Below are 18578 nucleotides of genomic sequence, written 5' to 3'. Positions count from 1 at the left end.
CTGGCACATGGTGCAAAGTGACACTGGCACTCTCTCCGTGCCCCTCCCAGGGTATCTGAGCACTCAGGAGCCTCCTGGTCCAGCTCCATTCCCTGTGGGATTGCTCCTGGCTGGAGCCTGCCCTGTCCCCCCGGACCAGCAGCAGTGGCTGCTGCACAGGCAGGGCCAGGGCTGCAGAACCCAGACCCTTCTCACCTGGAAATCTTCACTGAGTTAATGCCCACACCCAAATCTCCCCAAGGACACTACAGGTGGGTGACAGAGCAAATCTGATTTTAAAAAAACCTCTTCTGGATGATCTTCTTTTGGTTTTTTTTTTTAAATGTTTACAATCGCTTCAGTGCAGATGAAAATATGACAGGGAAAACTTTTAATTTTTGTTTATGGATTGACCAATTAAAGTTTAATTAGCATTATCTGCTTAATTGTGCATCACAGTACCTACAAAAATAAATAAAAAGCCAGCAAGCCTAGGGCAGCATATATTGGAAGCTGTGCTGTATATGGCCTGCCTAATATTTTATTGCAGCACACTGGGATGATTTCTGCTGAGGAAGTAATATATTAATCTATAGCAGATATAAAATCACTCTATAAATTCCATTTATTTTTCTTTTGTTTTATATAATTACAGGTTACACTATAATTTTTCCTTCTTTTATGTCTGAACTTCCCCATGCTTTTAAGATGTAACACTGGTTAGTTACTGTAGCTGCAGACAATTTGTTGTTTCTATAACCAGAACTGATTTTTATGCTATATTCCCAAAACAATGCCTCCACTCCAGATGGTTCTCATTCACCTGCAACATCCTCCTGTGCACCAAGCAACAGCACTTCTGACACCCCATAAAATGTTACTGTTCCTTGGTGCTGCTGTTCCCTCCCAGGGGATCCTTCACAGCCCAGCAGCTCCTTAAAAAAATGCTGTTTAAGGAGACTCAGGTTATTCAGTGTTGCACAAAGCTGATAAACACAAGTGTATAACCTTCCACTCTATGATACTTCAGAGGAAAATAAGGCCAGTGGTTGTGGGGTTTTTGTTGTTTACATACATATATATATATATATTTTGTATTCCAACTAATGAAACAGACTGTAAAACTTAATCTTCAGAGGTTAATTTTACAAATATATTTAATATTTTGGATAAAAAGCTTCCTTTGGCAAGCTTGCTTCCCAGAACAAGCTGAACTTTGATAACTGAAGCAAGTCCAAGATGCCCATGGGGACACAGTCCATGGCAGGCAAGAGATGCCACGGAAAGGGGTTGGGCTGGAGAAGCCAAACAGGAAAATCATGAGAGCACAAGGGAAGACAGAGAGTTGACTCTTGAAGATGCACAGAGAAAGGACAAGAGGCAACAGATACAAGCTCCACCTGGCAAATTTCAACTCTATATTAGAAAAAAAATTTGCAACCAAAGCAAACTTTAAAATAGGGCCCAGAAAAGCAAAGGATCTCCAGCCTTGAACAAGGCCCTGAGCCCTCCTGCCCTGAGCAACCTCTCCAGAGGTCTCTTCCAACCTATTTCCTGTGAAGAAATACAAAACCCTGTTGTAAACTCCACTGGAAGTAAGGTACTTTTAATTACAGCCATCCAATTATATACACAATAATGTGTATTTTACACATATCAAGGAAAAAAAATAAACATACTGCATTTCAGAATTCATTTACTGCAAGAACAGAGGCAAAGAGTCAGTAGTAAGGTTAAATCACCAATATTAAGAAAAGCCACAATGTGTATGTAACTTGGAGCCCAAGGAAAGGTACAGCAGCTCAGTATTCAGAGACATGAATTCCAAGGATTACACACCACCCAATTCATTTCAACTTTGGTACAAAAAATGGAGCCTGGATTGCAGGTCTGGATCCAGATTATTGTTCAGCACCCCTAAGCTTCAGGATCCTATTTACATTGACTGTTTTGACATGTGAGACTGCAAGGTCAAGGTAAGTATTTTAGTTCTCCCAACTGCAGTCTTAATTAACTCAGAATAGTCTCTAATTCTGTAATTATCACATCAAAATGCTATTTTAAATTGTTCTTCATTTCAGGATATGTGAACACTGAACTAGTTGTAACAAACTTCTAACATTTTCAAAGTCAAAAGTTCATTTTTACTTATAAAAATAAAAGCAACAGTAAAACTCTTAACAGAGGCTTAAAAAGGTCTTTATAAAATAATCTCCATCACACTTACAATAGTAAGAAAATGATTCTGGTTGCTAATTGTTAGTAAATATGAACTGGACTGTGTAATCTGTATTCAAGATGGTTATAACTACAGTTCACATTTTATAGTTTGAAGGTGGACGAACGAATGTGTCAAGAAAAACAGATTATTGCTGTTTCTCACCAAGTCCTTTTTAATGAGGACAAGCTGCCTTGGTAGGCAGAGCATGTCTGACAGCCACCTGAGACAGGAGAGCTGAAGGAGAAGCAATGATTTGCATGCCAAAATAAACTTCTTCACTGATCACCTTATACTTGGCAACTGTACAATTAAACTGATTTAGGATCATAACTGTGTCATTCCATCCATCTCCTGATGGACAGTGCTGATCACCTCGGAATTTAAGTTTGCTTGAAGTGACACAAGAAGGTAGAATCTGAGCAAGTTCTGCACTGGCAGAAAAGAAGAAGTCTGATGCTTATCCTGTCATGTGTAAGTATGAAAATACCAGATGTTTTCCAAAGAGTTTTTCACCAGGTCTGTGGGAGCAACAGGTGTGGCTGTGCAGAGAAAAAAGAACATGGACATATTGGAAATATGAAATATATCAAGTTTTCTATTCCTGCAGCAGTGCCAATAAAATTAAACATGCCAACATTCCATTTCAAGAGGACTCGAAAAGATCTAAAAATCCATACACGTTTTTAATCAAATTTTTAATGTAATAAGCCTCTGAAATATACTTTCTGTGGACACAAATTGGCAATTACAATTACAAACAGAAAAAGCTCACAACAGCTGCTAATAGGATGTCATTCACTGTGCATTTTAATTGGCTATTAGATTCTTTAACTTATGGTAATAAACTATCCTACTCTAAATAGAGATAAAACCCTGATGTGATAATTTACACATCCAAGCTTTAATACACTGTTTACATGAAACACTGTATTACTGTGTCACAAAGACCAGCTCCAGGATGATCTAGAAGAGCTAATTCAAGTCACTGATACAAAATAAAAGTCAAACTCAGAAGGTAACAACCCCCAGAAAGGGCCAACTCCATCCCTGCCTCAGAAACAAAACAATCAGAGATAAAACCAAACACCCAGCTCCTCCTGCTCCAAAATTGCCACAGTCCCCAAGAAGTTAAAGGGATCTGCACCAGCAGCCAGGAAATTAAACTGGACAGCAAGAGGCAGGGAAGTGGTCAGGTCTCAGCATTCCAATCAATTAATAGGAAAATATGATGAGGGAGCCCAGAGCTCCTCTGGCATTTACTCTTCCCCTTGAGCAGCCCACAAATAGAGAGGCTGTTTCTTCAGATAATCTGCTCCTGTGTAGGGAAATGGATGTTGCTGTCATAGGCACTGCTGGATAATCCATTACCTTCACATTTGAAAGTCTTAAAAGAACAGAAAAGAGAAAAAAACCAATGCCAACTCTACCTGACTAACACTGGGGGAGAATTTTCCACTTCAGTACTTCCAGATTTATGTGATAATATTTTACACAGTGCATGGAAAGACACTTCTTCTCCTGTGGAAAAGATCCTGGTCTCCCAGTGTGCAGCATTCCCAGGACACCTCTTGTCATTTAGTGCCTCCAGTGGGCCCTACTGCCCTCCCACTTAAGCCTCTGCTATCTGAATCCCAGCCTCAAACACTGCTCAGTCAACCGAGTGCTGAGGGGCCTTCGGAGCAATTCCTAATGGAATTACAGACTTCCCTGGTTATGTTTTGTTTTGTGACATCCTGCTAAACCCTCCTCCAGCTGTGCAGTTCTCAGTGATAAAACACAATTATCCCAGAGCCTGCTGAAGCTGAGCAACAAACTGCTTTCAGCTTTGTAGAGATAAATCACCACGTTCCCTTCCCCTCCTGCAAAGAGACTCAAAGGCCTTTCCTTCACAATAAGCTCCATATGATTTCAACCAAAGTGGTCATAAAGAAAGAGAAGGAGGGAAAAAATTGTGCAACTCTGCCTTGAGACACTGGCTAAGCCAGTGTGAGAGCTGACACACCACTGGCACAGCGTGCAGCCAAATGGTGCCTTTTCCTTCACTTGCCTGTGCTTTAAAAAATGCATTTGATCAGCCCTGACATTTCATTTTAAAAAAAGATGCTATCAACTGACCATCAGAAGCATTCTGTTACAAAAGACTACTAAAACTGTATGGTAGCAGTGAAAGATGCCTCAAATAGTCCTCTGAAATGTCAAGTATTTCTCTTCATGCTGGGTATTTATGTAGCTTGGCATTATCAGCTCTTCTGAAAATGGAGAAATACATCAGAAACTCTCTTTTTGTATGATTCCAAAAAGGCAAGGTGCACATTATTTCCTCCTTGCCTCTCAAAAGAGAGTATATTCTTTTCTACAATGTCTAGTGATGCAAACTGGTACAATACAGATCCTTGGTTAGGAAACACATATCTTAAAATAAAAATACCTGCAAGAATATTTCTATCTCAGATACTCAACCATACTGTGTATTTAATTTCTTTTCAAAGTGAACCAACTTCCATGATACGTCATTTCCCTTGTTCTTCTGAAATGCTTAAGCTATACAAAGATAATAAAATAAAAATAATTCAGTAATTTATCAAAACCAGTGTTTAACACTTTCCTGGGAGACAAGCAGCTTTTTTGCTGGCATACATGTGCCCCATGCTCAACAATATGGACATTAAAGAAGTGGAAACACTGTTGGTGTTCTTTAATCTACTGCAATGTAAATGAAGTTTCAACAGATCCAATTTTTCCAAGTTTTCCTGGTTTTGAACATTCACTGAACAAATGAACTGAGGGAGAAGCATGATAAAGAGAAATCATGCTTTGGTCATATTTGTACTGATGGTTATTATCCCAGACCTAAACTACCAACACCAAATATCTTTTGGGAATGAAGAGGGAAAGAACTCAAAGACACCCCCTGCATTCAAGTCTAGAAATTGTTTTTGCAATCAAAATGACATTTTATGGCTGCCTGCCTTGTAATTTAAACTTCAGAGGAAAAAGGGAAAGTCAAGACATCTAAGCTGCAGCTGAATTTGATATCAGTACATAAGTTATACTGGAGCAAACTTACAAATTCCTGTTTCTAGACATCAATGCTGTGGCTGCTCAGGATTGATATTCATAGTCCTGTATATCTCTTTGAGGAACAGCAAGGCAGTGTCCTCAGAACCCCTAGGAAAGATGAAAAAAAAAAAAAAAGTTAGTTCAATATGGTCCATGTTCTAATTCTTGAAGTCATTTCATGCTATCTCAGCTCTCTAAAAAGAATACATTCTACTTGTCCAGACTTTCTTCCTCTCTTCCTTGCCACTAAAATGTAAGATAGTTCTCAAATAATTTAAAGTTTAATATAATTCAAGTGCCATGTTTCCAGGTGGCTGTTTTCCCTCCTATTTTCAAAAATCAAACCTTCAGGCTATCTTAATTTAAATTTTCTGATTCATCTGTAAAATGCTATTTAAACACATATAAACATCATCAACATAAAAACATAACAAGCACTGTAAAAAGTTAAACACCTAAATTTTAACAAAGTTTCAAAGCTGTGGGAGTTGTTAGATGAGGGCAGCTTCCTGTGCTTTTTAAGATAAGTGACAGAGGGAGACATCGAAGGAGATTAAGGTGCTCAGGACTGTGATCCTCCAAATGTGAGGAACATAATTTACAGAACATCAGTACTGAGTTAAACATGCAAGTTAAGGGACTACAAATATTTTCCATAATCAAGCACAGACATGGTTTCTGCTGTTACATGAGCAGCAAACAAACAAGCAGAAGGATCAACACAGGAGCTCTGCTCTCTCTTAACAGGCACAGCGTTTCATTTAAGGCTTTTCTCACCATTACCCAAAAAAGAGCTCTCTCATTTGGGTCATTATTCACCGTGCTTATCTTCCCTAATTGAATGACAAAACCCAGCTAAGTGTAGCAAGTTTTTGAAGAGCTGGCAGTGAGCGGCTGCCACCCTGTGGAAAAGAACTGGCCATCCTTCAACCCAGCCTGTGGAAAAGAACTGGCCATCCTTTAACCCACCCTGTGGAAAAGAACTGGCCATCCTTTAACCCACCCTGTGGAAAAGAACTGGCCATCCTTTAACCCACCCTGTGGAAAAGAACTGGCCATCCTTTAACCCAGCCTGTGGAAAAGAACTGGCCATCCTTTAACCCAGCCTGTGGAAAAGAACTGGCCATCCTTTAACCCAGCCTGTGGAAAAGAATTGTCCATCCTTTAACCCAGCCTGTGGCACGGCACTGCCACCAGCGGGTCACCCGGACAGAGCTCAGTGCTCTCAGCAGCCTCCAGAATCCCTTCCCGGGCAGCTCCTGAGCTGTGGCAGGGTCAGTGATATTGGATTTAATAAAGATCCTTCAGGAAACGCTTTCAATGCCACATTTTAACCTCGGGGGAAAATGCCTGCTTCTAAAATTATCAGCTAATAATACAACAGGTCACTATTTCTGTAAGTGGAATGATATCTTTCTCTGTTTGAGATATTTGAGCACCCTAAAAAAAATAAATCCAAATCCAGGGAAGCAATTTTGCACTACAGCTCTGACCACATGATGACACCGAACTCTGCTTCTTGTTCTATAAATTGTTCTTTCTGTGTACAAGCAACCACTGCATAAAAGTGGTCAATCACAACCACCCAAATTTACAGGAAGTTCCACTGTGCCTTTTTCTTCCTCTTTTTTTGTTAATATTTGATAGTAGAGCATCCAGCAATGTCATTTCAACATGAAATGGCAATTAAGTTTTACTGCATATTGTAGTCCAATAAAGTTCCTTCATGAAGAGTTTTATTTGAAAAACTACAGTTGTCAAAATGCTTACAGAGCTCTCCTTGTTTTGAAAATAATAGTAGCTAAAAATGTGTGTTTTGAGTGTCAGAGGTCAAGAGAACAGCATGCAATGTCTTGAGTACAAACAGATGATGGATTTGTTCACCCTGCACTCACACAGAATTCTGAAATCAGATGATCCTGCCATTCCTGGACATTCATATATACTGTTTACCTCAAGCAATATTTACAGGATCACAAGTATTTCCTCTTACCAGTAGCACAAATGACTCTGCAAAGCAAAGAGGTATTCATTGAAGCTTTCTATTGGCTTCTCTTGGAGCACATAATCAATCCGACGCCCTCCATTCAGCATTCCGACCTTCACAGAGGAATCTTCATCTTTTGGAGGCTCTGGACTTTCAGTGATCTTCTCAGCTAAAATGACAAGAGTTTAAGGTTTAAACTATTTCCAAGCACAGCCTGCTTGACTATAATCAAGAAATATCACCCATTTTCCCTGCTAAAATTTCCAAGAGATTGAGAAAAGACAATAACAACCACCAGAACTGGCCAGAACTGCACAATTCAGAAAGGTGACTGGAATCATAGGCTTCTTTCTTTCATAACAGTTTAAATACTTTGTTTGAAAAAGGCCTCATGCAAAGTAGTAGCTGAGCAATTTTCAGAACAAACCCCACTGTTTTATACATACACAGATCCAGTCATTCTATGAGTGAATAACCTGACATATTTTTACATCTCTCCTGCACAGTGTCAATCACTATCCTCAATTCACACTAAGAGGAGTGATTTGTCTTTCAAAGAATAGACAAAGAGCATTACTAAACACACACAGGTAATTCACAACTGGTAATCCTGCCCTTGCTATCATTAAGGGTAGTGTTTACACCTGAGTTAAACTTATTTTTATTCTGTTAAAGAACACATCTAAATGCTTCTAAGCTCCTCCCAAAAAACTCAGCAGAAAACTACTCGAGAATAAATCACAGAAAGATTTATTCATACTGATTTGCCCTGAAAGAAAACACACCTGATTTAGAAACCTGATCTAGAAACCTGCCATTCTAACAGAAAGTTGAAAGAATGTGCAAATTAAAGCAGTTTTCTCAAGTGGAGTGTGTTCTGCCCGTGACAACAACAGCTGAGTGACCTCTCCCTGTTCTGAGTTCAACCCACAAACCTTTCATTGGATTTTCTCTCCCCCTTCCAGCTGAGGGAGGGAGTGACAGAGCAGCTCTGGTGCTTAGCAGAAAGGGCTCTTTAACAGGGTCAGGAAAATCAATAGCAAACAGTCACTGGGATACTCAAGCTTCAATTAATTTGAGCTCAGTAAGCTAGAGGTAAAACAATAATGTGTCCACATACCTTCTACTACTTGCTTTTCTTCTTCCTCTTTAATTTGGTTGGCTACTTTCTCCAGCTCTGCTTGCAGCTGAGTTGAAGATGTGTGGGCACGGGCAAATTCATTAAGGGTCTGCCATGCACTCTTCAAAGAGCTGATAAAGCCCTGTTTCAGATCAGAGCCCATACGAGACAGGGAGTCTTTCAGTTCTGAAAAACAAAAAACAACAAGAAAATCTCAATATAGAAGGATTTAAAATTACAGCCTAAAACCAGAGTGATGAAACCCTGTTCAACAAACATCTCAATTCCCAGGAGAAACAGGCCTGCTGTGTCATGAATGTGTGTTTCTTGCTTCTCTATTCCATTCAGAAAGATTAAGGGAAATGCAATTAATACACAACTGATTTCTCACTGAATGGGTCGATGAGTTAAAACCTAGTAGCACAGGAAACAGTCCAACAGTCTCCAAATGCAGAAGGGTCCACATAAATGACATGAATAGCTGCACCACCCCCCACAATCATTCCTCACACCCTACACTAAATGAAGGGTAGAGAGAGACTAATTTCAAACTCCAGCACAGCAGAAGAGACCAGAAGAGCTGCCACTGTCTCTTGCAGTGTCAGTGAATTTGCAGAAACAGTCCCTCAGCTCTGGCCTGTAATTCTGCTACAGCTCAGGAATTGTGTCCCCAGTAACAATCTGACATTCACACTGGTGGGAAATGCTGGATGAAGGAGAGTTCTTTACAATATCTGCTTATGACTCCACGGATCTGTTGGATCAAGGCTCGTGACTATTCATGGAACATTCACCTACATCTAAGCAAAAAAAAACGGGGTAAAAAGGAACAGACCTTAATTTTCTATTTTCTCCTTTGCTATACAGACTTTTGGAGAGTTGTAAACTGCAACATTCCTTAACAAGTGTCTTGTCTAGTCTAGGAAAGCAGACTCACTCTAAAGCACCATTCTAATGGTACAGATGGTGCAGAACAGCTCCACCTGAGTGCCTGGAGATGTTTAGGGGGGCTCTATGAACTTGTACAGCAGAAATCTTGTCAACTGAACAGCAAAACTGACTTTCCTTATTAGGTGTGCAAAATTTAACCAGAGCACCTTGGTCTGGTGGGTACCTGTGAGCAACATAATCCAGTCCCTGCCCAATGGCTGCAGAAACACCTTTTCCTCCAGGTTTGCAATCCTGGACAGACACTGGTTAAACACATCATGGGGGTCACAGTAGGGGCAAAGTAAGAGAAACCAATAAATTTAGTGTCTGTTTGACAGCATCTTAGAAATGAAGGTGAACAAGAAATGTGCAGCAATTTTTAAATGGAACTTTGGTAACGAGAAGCTCAGATCTGGAGGAATGATGATTATTACTTCTGAATGAAATTGGGAATGCCCAGCTTATGGGACTGGGTGGAATCACCTCTGATGTTCAGGAGAAACAAGGTGTCAGATATCCAGGAACATTCATTAGTCTTAAAATTTTATAAAACTCTAATGCATCAAATGAGGAAATAAGAAAAATGAGATCCATATGAAATAAGTTTTCTTTTTACCCAGATGAAGTCTTTTCCTGCCTTTATGATGTGGAATGAGAACTGGTTTTAAATCCATGTCTTCAATGATCATTGGTTCTAACCTGTAAGCTACTGGATCAAGCTGTTGAGAAACAACACATTGACATTTAGTTATCTTAGAAATTACTGTAATTATCACATTTCAGTGAAAAAAAAATCCCTATTTATGATTAATAGAAAACCATTTTTTAATTCTGTACTATCTGAATTTACAGAAACTTAGTTTATGACAGTTTAATCATAAGATTAAGCAGATTCATTAACTACTTCAGTCTTGTTCTACAGACAGAGATTCTAATGAGGAAACACAACAGCAAGATTTTCTTGTACTTTGATGATCTCTATCAACATGTCACTGTTGAATTGTCAAACAAGATGACACAAGACAAAAGCACTGAATGTAAAAACACAAACACTGCACAAAAATCTGTAGAGTGGCTTGAAATTAACGGGAAAAAAAAAGTTCCTTAGCTCTGATAAGAAACAAGGCAAATATTTTCAAACCAACTCTATAGGTATGGAACCTACAGCCAGACATATTTCACTTTTGCAGTAAAGATTACAAATATGTGGAATAAATATTTCAGATGGGACGGGGGGGGGGTTGTGTTTTGGGAACTGTACGTAAGGGAACAAGAGGTGTTGTGCTCAGAAGTTAAAACTTCATATTCTATTTTTTGTCACCAGCATCAGCTAAAATCAGATCTCAAAAGCTCTGTTCACTCACTGGGTGATAGATATTGAAGAATCCCTTGCAGGTAGGAAGCCTGTAGTTTTCATCAATCTTCTCCACACCCCTCACAGTGAGGAACACACCAATGGGAGAACCCAGAGCAAAGAAAATATCTGGTTCAAAGTCCAATGCACTGTAAACCACAGAAACCTGGCAGACAGAAATCAGACACAGAATGTCTCAGAACTGCCAGCTAAGTCATATAATGCTTAGCCAGGAAGGAAAAAGCAAGTTCTGTATTAAATCAACCACATGCTCACAGTACTTCCAGGAAGCTTCAGCTGCATTGCCCTGTTCCATACTAATACCATAGTACTAGTGCATATTGATACCATAATATTAAAGTGGGTTTTTAAGGGGAAAAAAAAAAGTAAAAAAAAATTTAAACAAGGAAGTTTTTAAGTTTAGTTTGAGGTAAACCTTAAATATAACAGCATAACTGGATCAATTTAGGCAACCATGTTAACTGTAAAGCCACAGAGGCATTTAATCTGATGTCACTCAATCTTCTGTCATTCACACAGTTCTGCTTCTGGCACAGAACCGTGTTTACAGCTCACTCACTGCTGGAATTATAACTCAACTGTAGTGACAACCTTGTTATAAAAAGTTTTGCTTTTCAGCAATCTAACCCACCCTCCCAGCCCCTCCCTTCCCACCAAAGGGTGAAGTTCTATGTAAACATCATTTTTGTATAACAACAAAGGGAGGTAGCCCAAAGTCATAAATATTTAAAAAAAAACTCCACACAAACAGAAAAACAAAAAAAGGACAGGATTTGTCCAAATCATTTAAATGGATGTAGTCTCACCTGGCCAGTTCCAACTTCAAAATACTCATAGTCAATGTTCACAGAAGACACAGATGCACCAACTGGGAGTTTCCTCTTTAAATGCTGACCAGCCTCTGGAGAGGAGACAGAAGGAACTGACTCTTTTGCTTTCTGGGTGTCTTCCTGAGTTTGGAGTGTGGCAGCCAGCACTGCTTTCTTTTCTGCTATTGCTTTCTTCTGTTCCTTTTGAGAAAAGTTTCAAAGTTAGGGCAAAACAAAAGTTTATTTCACAGTTGTCAAAATTTCTTTAATATATCCAGGATGTTAAAAAGAGTGTTCAAGAACAGAAGCTACTCCACAGCAAGGAAGTCGGTTACATTTGCCTGATCATGTTTTATTTCATTCCTGAAAAATGTATTTACCTGCTTGGCTGCTCTGTCTTTCACAAAATTAGCTATTTTCTTTCTTGGTCCAAGAGGTATCCCCATTTCCTTCAGGTCATCAACTGTACACATGAGCTAAAGAAACAAACACCAAACACACACAATCAAAAGCACACTTTATAACTTTTCTAGTAACACACGTAATTTCTTACTGGCAATGACTTCTGAATTTGCTAAGTCATTTTATAAAGCTATAGAAAATATAAAAAATTAAGAAGACATGAAACAAAGTGCTTTAAAAAAACTGGGGGGACGCAACTAGACCTAGAAAAAAGGATAAGAGTCACCTAACACTTAGTCTTGAAGTCATGCATGATCATCTTATCTTTGCAACTGCTCTCATGTCTCATGGTCACTGAACTCAAAGGAAAACCAGAACAAAACAACAACAACAAACCCCAGCCATAAAGCCCATCCCCTGGGCAGTGCCCAGAAGCCAAGTGAGCATTGTTGTACCAGAGACTCCATGTCCATCCGCTCCTTCTCAAACGTGCTCACATATTCCGACAAACTCAGCATCTCCAGAGTCTTCTGCAAAGTGGGAACATCCTCATCCATCTCAGGCTCACAAAGGTCATCACCAGATGTGGCAATTGAGGAGCCCAAGGAACTGGTATCTTCAGTCATCTTAACAAAACAGCACAGAACCAGAATCACATCCTCTAATAGTGAAAAATCGACGTGCAGCAAGCCAAACCAAGTGGAATTCCTTTCTCTTAAAAACATTATCATGCAAGCTCTGTAAATATACATCCATTTTCCTCTAATAAGAGACCAGCAAAAGAAATATTTAAAAACTACTAAGAGAGACAAAAGTTTTGTTAGGCTTTCTGACACTTAAAAATACTTCCTTTTATTCATCAAACAACTGGTCAGCATTTCTACCCTGAGCACAGACAGATTCTTTCCCTCTCACACACCTCCCCCACCAGTTAGATACAGTTCACAAGGGTCAAAGCTGATGTTCATGATCAAATCCCATTACCAGCCCACTTGGAACTTGAGCAAGATGCAAACAGTTTTTCCTGAGAACTGACAGGATTTATAAAACTGCAAATTCCATGAACAGGTTCAAACGTACTATCAGAACCCACAACCATGTTTCAGCTATAAATTCTGAAAAGTTAAGAAAAAAATTGCTGAAAATCTCAGCTCTATTGGGCTGGAAAGACTAGTAGCAAATTACCTGTTTATCATGAACAGCCACATCCTTTACAGTCCCATTAACAGTAGAGAAGGGCCCAGAATTTACTGATGAAGCCAAGTCCTTCTGGTTAGACAATATGTCAAAGAGAATTAAGGAACCTGGAAACAGGAATTAAAGTTGACTTGGGAAAAATGCCAGGTATTCCTGTCCCTAAATCTCAAGGAAGATTTATATGTAATAACATCAAATAGATTGGTCAAAAAACACGGCTGAATTAAAATAAAATACCTATTAATTTGAACATAATTTCTCTCAGCTAAAAGCAAGCCCTTTCCCCCCCCACCTCCATTCATGCTTTATGTAGTTGCCATGATTAAATTATCTTTCCTTAAACACCTGAGACTGCTTGCCAAGCTGGAGGAAAAGTTCCAGCCCAAACCAGCGTGTCAATATGTCATTATAACACTTATTCTATCTTCCAAAAAATGAGCGTAATTTAACTAAGTGGGGGTTCTGAGACACAGAAATCACCCACCTAACAAGACACCAGATAAGCTGTCAGCTTTTAAATGCAAATTAGATACTAAGTCTTCAAGAAGAGAGGGGGAGAATGTACTCATGCATGAAGTACTAATTTTCCCTCAAAGCCTGATAAACTCAGCTCCTGGGAGGTGTTTGTTACTCAGCTAGCAGCTCATTGGAGCCTTATGCTTAAGGAAGGAATGCTGGTTTATCCCAACCAGCCCTAAAACAATCACCTAAGCTGTGCCCAGCCACAGAGACTCCTCCTTTGAAGTCGGGGTTGCGGCTCATGAAGAGCGCGTACAGACGGTTCATTTCCAGGCCGACTTTATCCACGATGGTCTGGCAGTAGGTGGGGCTGTTGTAGAACAGGATGTCCAGGAGCGTTTCGTTGGTGAAGTGCCGCAGGCGCCCGATGCTCGGCAGAGTGATTTTCTTTATGTTCCTGGTAACACAAAACCATTAAAAGTCTCGAACGCCTTTAAAGAAACACAGATAAGGACTTCCTTAACTTTTGAAGCGACAGGTAATGTCACCTCACTTAGAACTGCAATGTAAATTCTACAGAAAGTGTCTCTAAAAACATTTTTTTTTAAAAAACACAGATTTCTGGCCTTGTATATTCATACATTAGTACTACCTGTTGATTGTACATATTCGAGAAAGATACAGCTCCCTTTTTGCTCTCCAGGCTGAAGAGATGCCTGAAATAATCTCTTTTCTATTCCAACACTGCTACAGGGAAGTTTTGTGAGCAGATTGCATGTAAAATTAGAATCATAGAACCAGAAGAAAAAGCTTGGCATCCCCATCTGCCTGCCTGGAGCTGAGATAGCTGCAATGGAATTGCTGGAGAATTGAGACTGCCTTAGCACTGCCTGGTTTGGTTAACAGAATAAGGATCCCTTCTCATGATAATGCAGTGCTCAAACTCAAAGGCTGAGGAAAGCAGCAGGACTTGAGTGAGCTACAAGAGTCTGGAGAACACCAGCATGAGCAGTGTGTGGCACAGGTTGCTACCCTCACAATTTCTCCTTCCCCATCTTTGAGCAAGAGAAAACAGCTTGAAATGTCAAGTGACAGCAAAGGGGTAGGCACAGAGAAGTGATTCTAAAAGATTTCTACATGCTGTAACACTCCTACCCAAATATAGGTACTTTGCTTCAAAAGAAAAAAGTCCTTGGCTCAACTGCCTATCAGAATTCAGGAGCTCCTCTAGGACTGGATAGAGGGCTTGATGCCTTCCTCAGAAACAGGATCCTGACACCTCCCAGGGTCAAACTCAGACTGCAGGAAGGGAAAGAACAAAAAACACTCCATTCTAAATTGTACAACCTGTTACTGGACAAAACATCTCCATGTTCACCACCTCATACTTACCATCACCACCTCTACACACTCATCATTATGCATCATGCACTGGCCACTTTCCTGAAAAGTGTGTGTGAAAACAAACAAGAGAAAATATTCCTCATGCCTTGCCAGCTTTCCCAACACTCCTTACCAAAACACTAATTCCATGAAATTAGCAATTCTCTTTTGTAACCCAGTCACACATTTACTCATCTATCCTACAGAGCTCTTTTCCTCCACATTCCAAAACCCCTTAAATAACAGCTGATATGAAGTTTTCAACATTAAGCAACACACTCACCTGTCTACACCTGTTGCATCTCCATGCAGAGAACTATGCCAGTGGACTGGAAGGAATTCCACCCTGCTCACTTTACCTTCCTCTAAACCTTTCTTAAAGTGAGTCTGCAGCAACTTCAGAGAAACAGTCCGAAAATCATCCACTGCAAAGAAAAACAATAATGAAAGTCTGATAGTAGCAGTACTCAAGTAACACACAAATACTCCCTCTTCCCCCTTAATTTCACACATAGTCAGAATACAAATGATGGAAACTGCCAACTGGAAATGTCTTTTCAAGTATTACCCCTCTAACAATAAGAAAATACATATTTTTGTTAAAATGGACTTTTCTAGCAAGCTTTGATTTATCTCACAATGAGATTTTCACTCCATGACCAGAAAGGGCTTTTTTCATTTACTCAGTTGTACTAGAACGTATTTTAAAAAAAAAAAGGCAAACAGAAAACCACTCCTCACACACAAACCACACAAAGCAACATATTCAGTCACACCACAAAAAGAAAAAGCAAAAGACCCCAAACAAATAAACAAACAAAAAAAACCCCACTCCACAGATTTCAAAACCCAAATCACTCTGCAAGTCTGATATTGAGGACTACTATTAACAGGTAAAGCTGCAAGTCTGACAAAACACAGATTCTGCTCTTGGAAAACAATCATGACAAAATTCTACCAGAAGTTGAGCTTCTTAACATTAGGGACTTTTTTTTAAAAAAACAAAAAACCCCAACAAACTACTTGCTTATCTGATTATGAGCTAGAGAGAACCACATTTAAACAGTTAAGAACACAACTACTCATTGTACAAGCCAAAACTTACCACATTCAACAATGCTTCTAAACCTCAAGTCACATACAGGACCTATGCCATGAACCATAAATACCAGATGGTCAATTTGGGACATTTCTCCTGTAAGAAAAGGAAATAAAACATTCAGAGTGCCAATATGTACCGAAGGAGTGAAGTTTAGAGTCAAGCAACTCTATAAAGCCTATTATGATTCAGAACATAATAGAGCCCACAGGACATTTTTGATTAAAAAAACCCCCAAAATCTCTTTCAAGCAGCTTAGATTAAGGAATAACTTCAGTCTTTAGACTGTAGGCATGAACAGTGCATTGCCATATTGTCCAGCTTCTTTACAGACCCAACCCAGCTGGCCACAGTGCAGCCCCACCTCCAGGGACCACATACCATCAGGAATCTCATCATGGTCATCCTCAATTCCACGTTTTACCAGCCTTGGTCTTGCCTGACCATCCTGAGAGGTGCCCCATTCATCTGGTGTGGCAGCAGGCTGGAACTGAACTATGACCTGCAACAAATACATTTGTTATAATTTACCAATTATGAACACAAAAAACCCTTAAGACTCGTTATTCTGAAAGCACTGCATAGTTTAACACACTTTTCCATTGCTTTACACCTTGCCTCTGAAACTCAGATCTTTTCTTCAGCTAACATATATGCAAAAAAAAACCAAAAAAGCCCTTGAAAACCCTAAGACCATTCCCCAGAGCAGGGACAGCTTCACTAAAAACACACTCCAAAACCACAGACAATCTTCATTAGTGTGAAGAGAAACCAGATCACTCAGACAAAAGTAGACACTTATTGGAGAAGCTGGGCCTGCTGAGGGATTCTGAACAGTTTTAACTCCTCAGACAAGCATTATTCCAACTCCTCTCTCCTAGTCCCCAGTATCCACTCTTCCTTACGTGAGGAAAGTGAATACTACCTGATTTACAATAACTGTATCACAAGGAGAAAACAGAAAAAAAGAAGTGCTTTTCAGCAAATGACAACAGCATTTGAAGTAGTCCAGAAACTCCTCACTAGGAAGTGAGGAATTCAGTAGTACAGCTGTTTAGGGGACTTACACTTGTGGTTTGAATTCATATTTATGACACCAAGTGGTTTAAGTGCTCCTTCTCTAGGTTTCTACTGGATACAATTCCTTAATCAGCATTATTAAATGCTTCAAGTAGGAGCAAGCATGATCCTTTCTGGCCCTTGGTTTGTTCTATTTATTAATTACTACATCTGTGATAAGTGAACAGGTAACAGCACCAGTCAACAAGGCTGAAGTCCATGTTTTAATAACATGAAACTGTTTGCAGAATATTTAGAATAACTTTCAAAGCTTGTTTTGCTATACTTTCTTGCAGCCTAAAAACAGTCACAGTAGAAAACTTCTCACAGCTAAAATAAACAAACTATTTACCTTATAGCTAGATTAATGCTCTTCTCCACATGAAATGTCTCAGCTTAAATTATCTTTCATTAGGTACAGACTGTCTGAGGTTAAACTAATTCAAATGGCCTACCATTTGCTGCTAGTCCAAATATTTACCACACAAAGCCTTACTCTCCTTGTGTCTCAGAAAGCATTGTCTATTAACCACGTGGCAGCACACTGAAGCAAACAGAAGTTGAGTGATCCATAAACTTTATATCTTCAATGCACACATATCCAAAACAACCAAGAGCTATCAATCAAGATTAAGGCTGCATTCAATTTATGCTTCCATCCACTTGCTCATTCATCCCTAATGAATCCTGGGAGATAAAACTGCCAAAATCTATTACCTTGGGATTGTGCATAACAATTGTCTCCCCATTTGGGAACTCAAGTCGCCGGTGCCATTGATTTGTAGTCACAGCCCTTTTATATTCTGCCTGAAACAGTAAATAAGTTACACAAAATCAGGATGTCTTCTCCTCAGCAATTTTCTAGCCTTGTGCATCATCTGTAATGTTACACTTATAATTTACATAACTTTGTTTATATAATAAGTGTCACATGAAGAGTGCCCAAGTTGATTTTAGGTCACAGCAGTGCAGGACTGATTCATGAGCAACGTGCCCTTCCTAGGATTTGCTTACTTATGTTCCAGAAACTGCATCCTGGCAATCATTTTAATGAAACAGAGAGAAGTGTTTCTAAGGTCGTTAATTCAATGAACTAAGGTCTTGGTGCAGTTTATGTAAAGGCAACACAAACCTCTAGCTTGTCACTAAACTCCTCAGTGTAAGGAACGAACCGGCTGTCCTTTTCTCCTTTGTAGAACCACAGACAGCGTCGCACTTCCGAAGGCTCCTCGTCCCAGTACACGGCTTTCCTCACCCTGTCGTACAGGAACACGTCGTAGCGGCCCCCGTCCGTGCTCAGCACCACGCTCTCGGGGTCAGGCTGGACTGTGACACACGAGGCACACCAGTTACCACACTGACACACACACACAGGCTTCCTTCTCTCTCACCCCACTCACGTCTGTGATCAATATTAGACCATTAGAACAGTTATAGAATCATAGAATCAGCTGGGTTGGAAGGGACCTCTGAGATCATCAACCCTTGATCCAACCCT

The 18578-nt window shown here is 39.8% G+C and overlaps 1 protein-coding gene across 1 annotated transcript in view; it reads right to left on the bottom strand.

Moving 5' to 3' along the window:
- Nucleotides 1-1118: 1118 nt before the first annotated feature.
- Nucleotides 1119-18578, bottom strand: part of SEC23IP (SEC23 interacting protein) — a 24531-nt gene continuing 7071 nt past the window's right edge. The window contains exons 4-19 of the mRNA XM_032694661.1: nt 18213-18406; nt 17798-17887; nt 16403-16523; nt 16028-16117; nt 15206-15347; nt 13788-13996; nt 13069-13187; nt 12339-12509; nt 11862-11957; nt 11479-11682; nt 10662-10817; nt 9914-10016; nt 8368-8553; nt 7254-7416; nt 5268-5368; nt 1119-2739 (exon numbers count right to left, since the gene is read on the bottom strand). Coding sequence (XP_032550552.1) covers nt 5287-5368; nt 7254-7416; nt 8368-8553; nt 9914-10016; nt 10662-10817; nt 11479-11682; nt 11862-11957; nt 12339-12509; nt 13069-13187; nt 13788-13996; nt 15206-15347; nt 16028-16117; nt 16403-16523; nt 17798-17887; nt 18213-18406 — 2126 coding nt within the window. The 3' untranslated portion in view covers nt 1119-2739; nt 5268-5286. The remainder of the gene's footprint in view (nt 2740-5267; nt 5369-7253; nt 7417-8367; nt 8554-9913; nt 10017-10661; nt 10818-11478; nt 11683-11861; nt 11958-12338; nt 12510-13068; nt 13188-13787; nt 13997-15205; nt 15348-16027; nt 16118-16402; nt 16524-17797; nt 17888-18212; nt 18407-18578) is intronic.

This window comes from Chiroxiphia lanceolata, chromosome 8 (assembly GCF_009829145.1).
Source record: "Chiroxiphia lanceolata isolate bChiLan1 chromosome 8, bChiLan1.pri, whole genome shotgun sequence".
NCBI classification, from domain to species: domain Eukaryota; kingdom Metazoa; phylum Chordata; class Aves; order Passeriformes; family Pipridae; genus Chiroxiphia; species Chiroxiphia lanceolata.
This window is presented reverse-complemented; position numbering and strand designations above follow the sequence as displayed.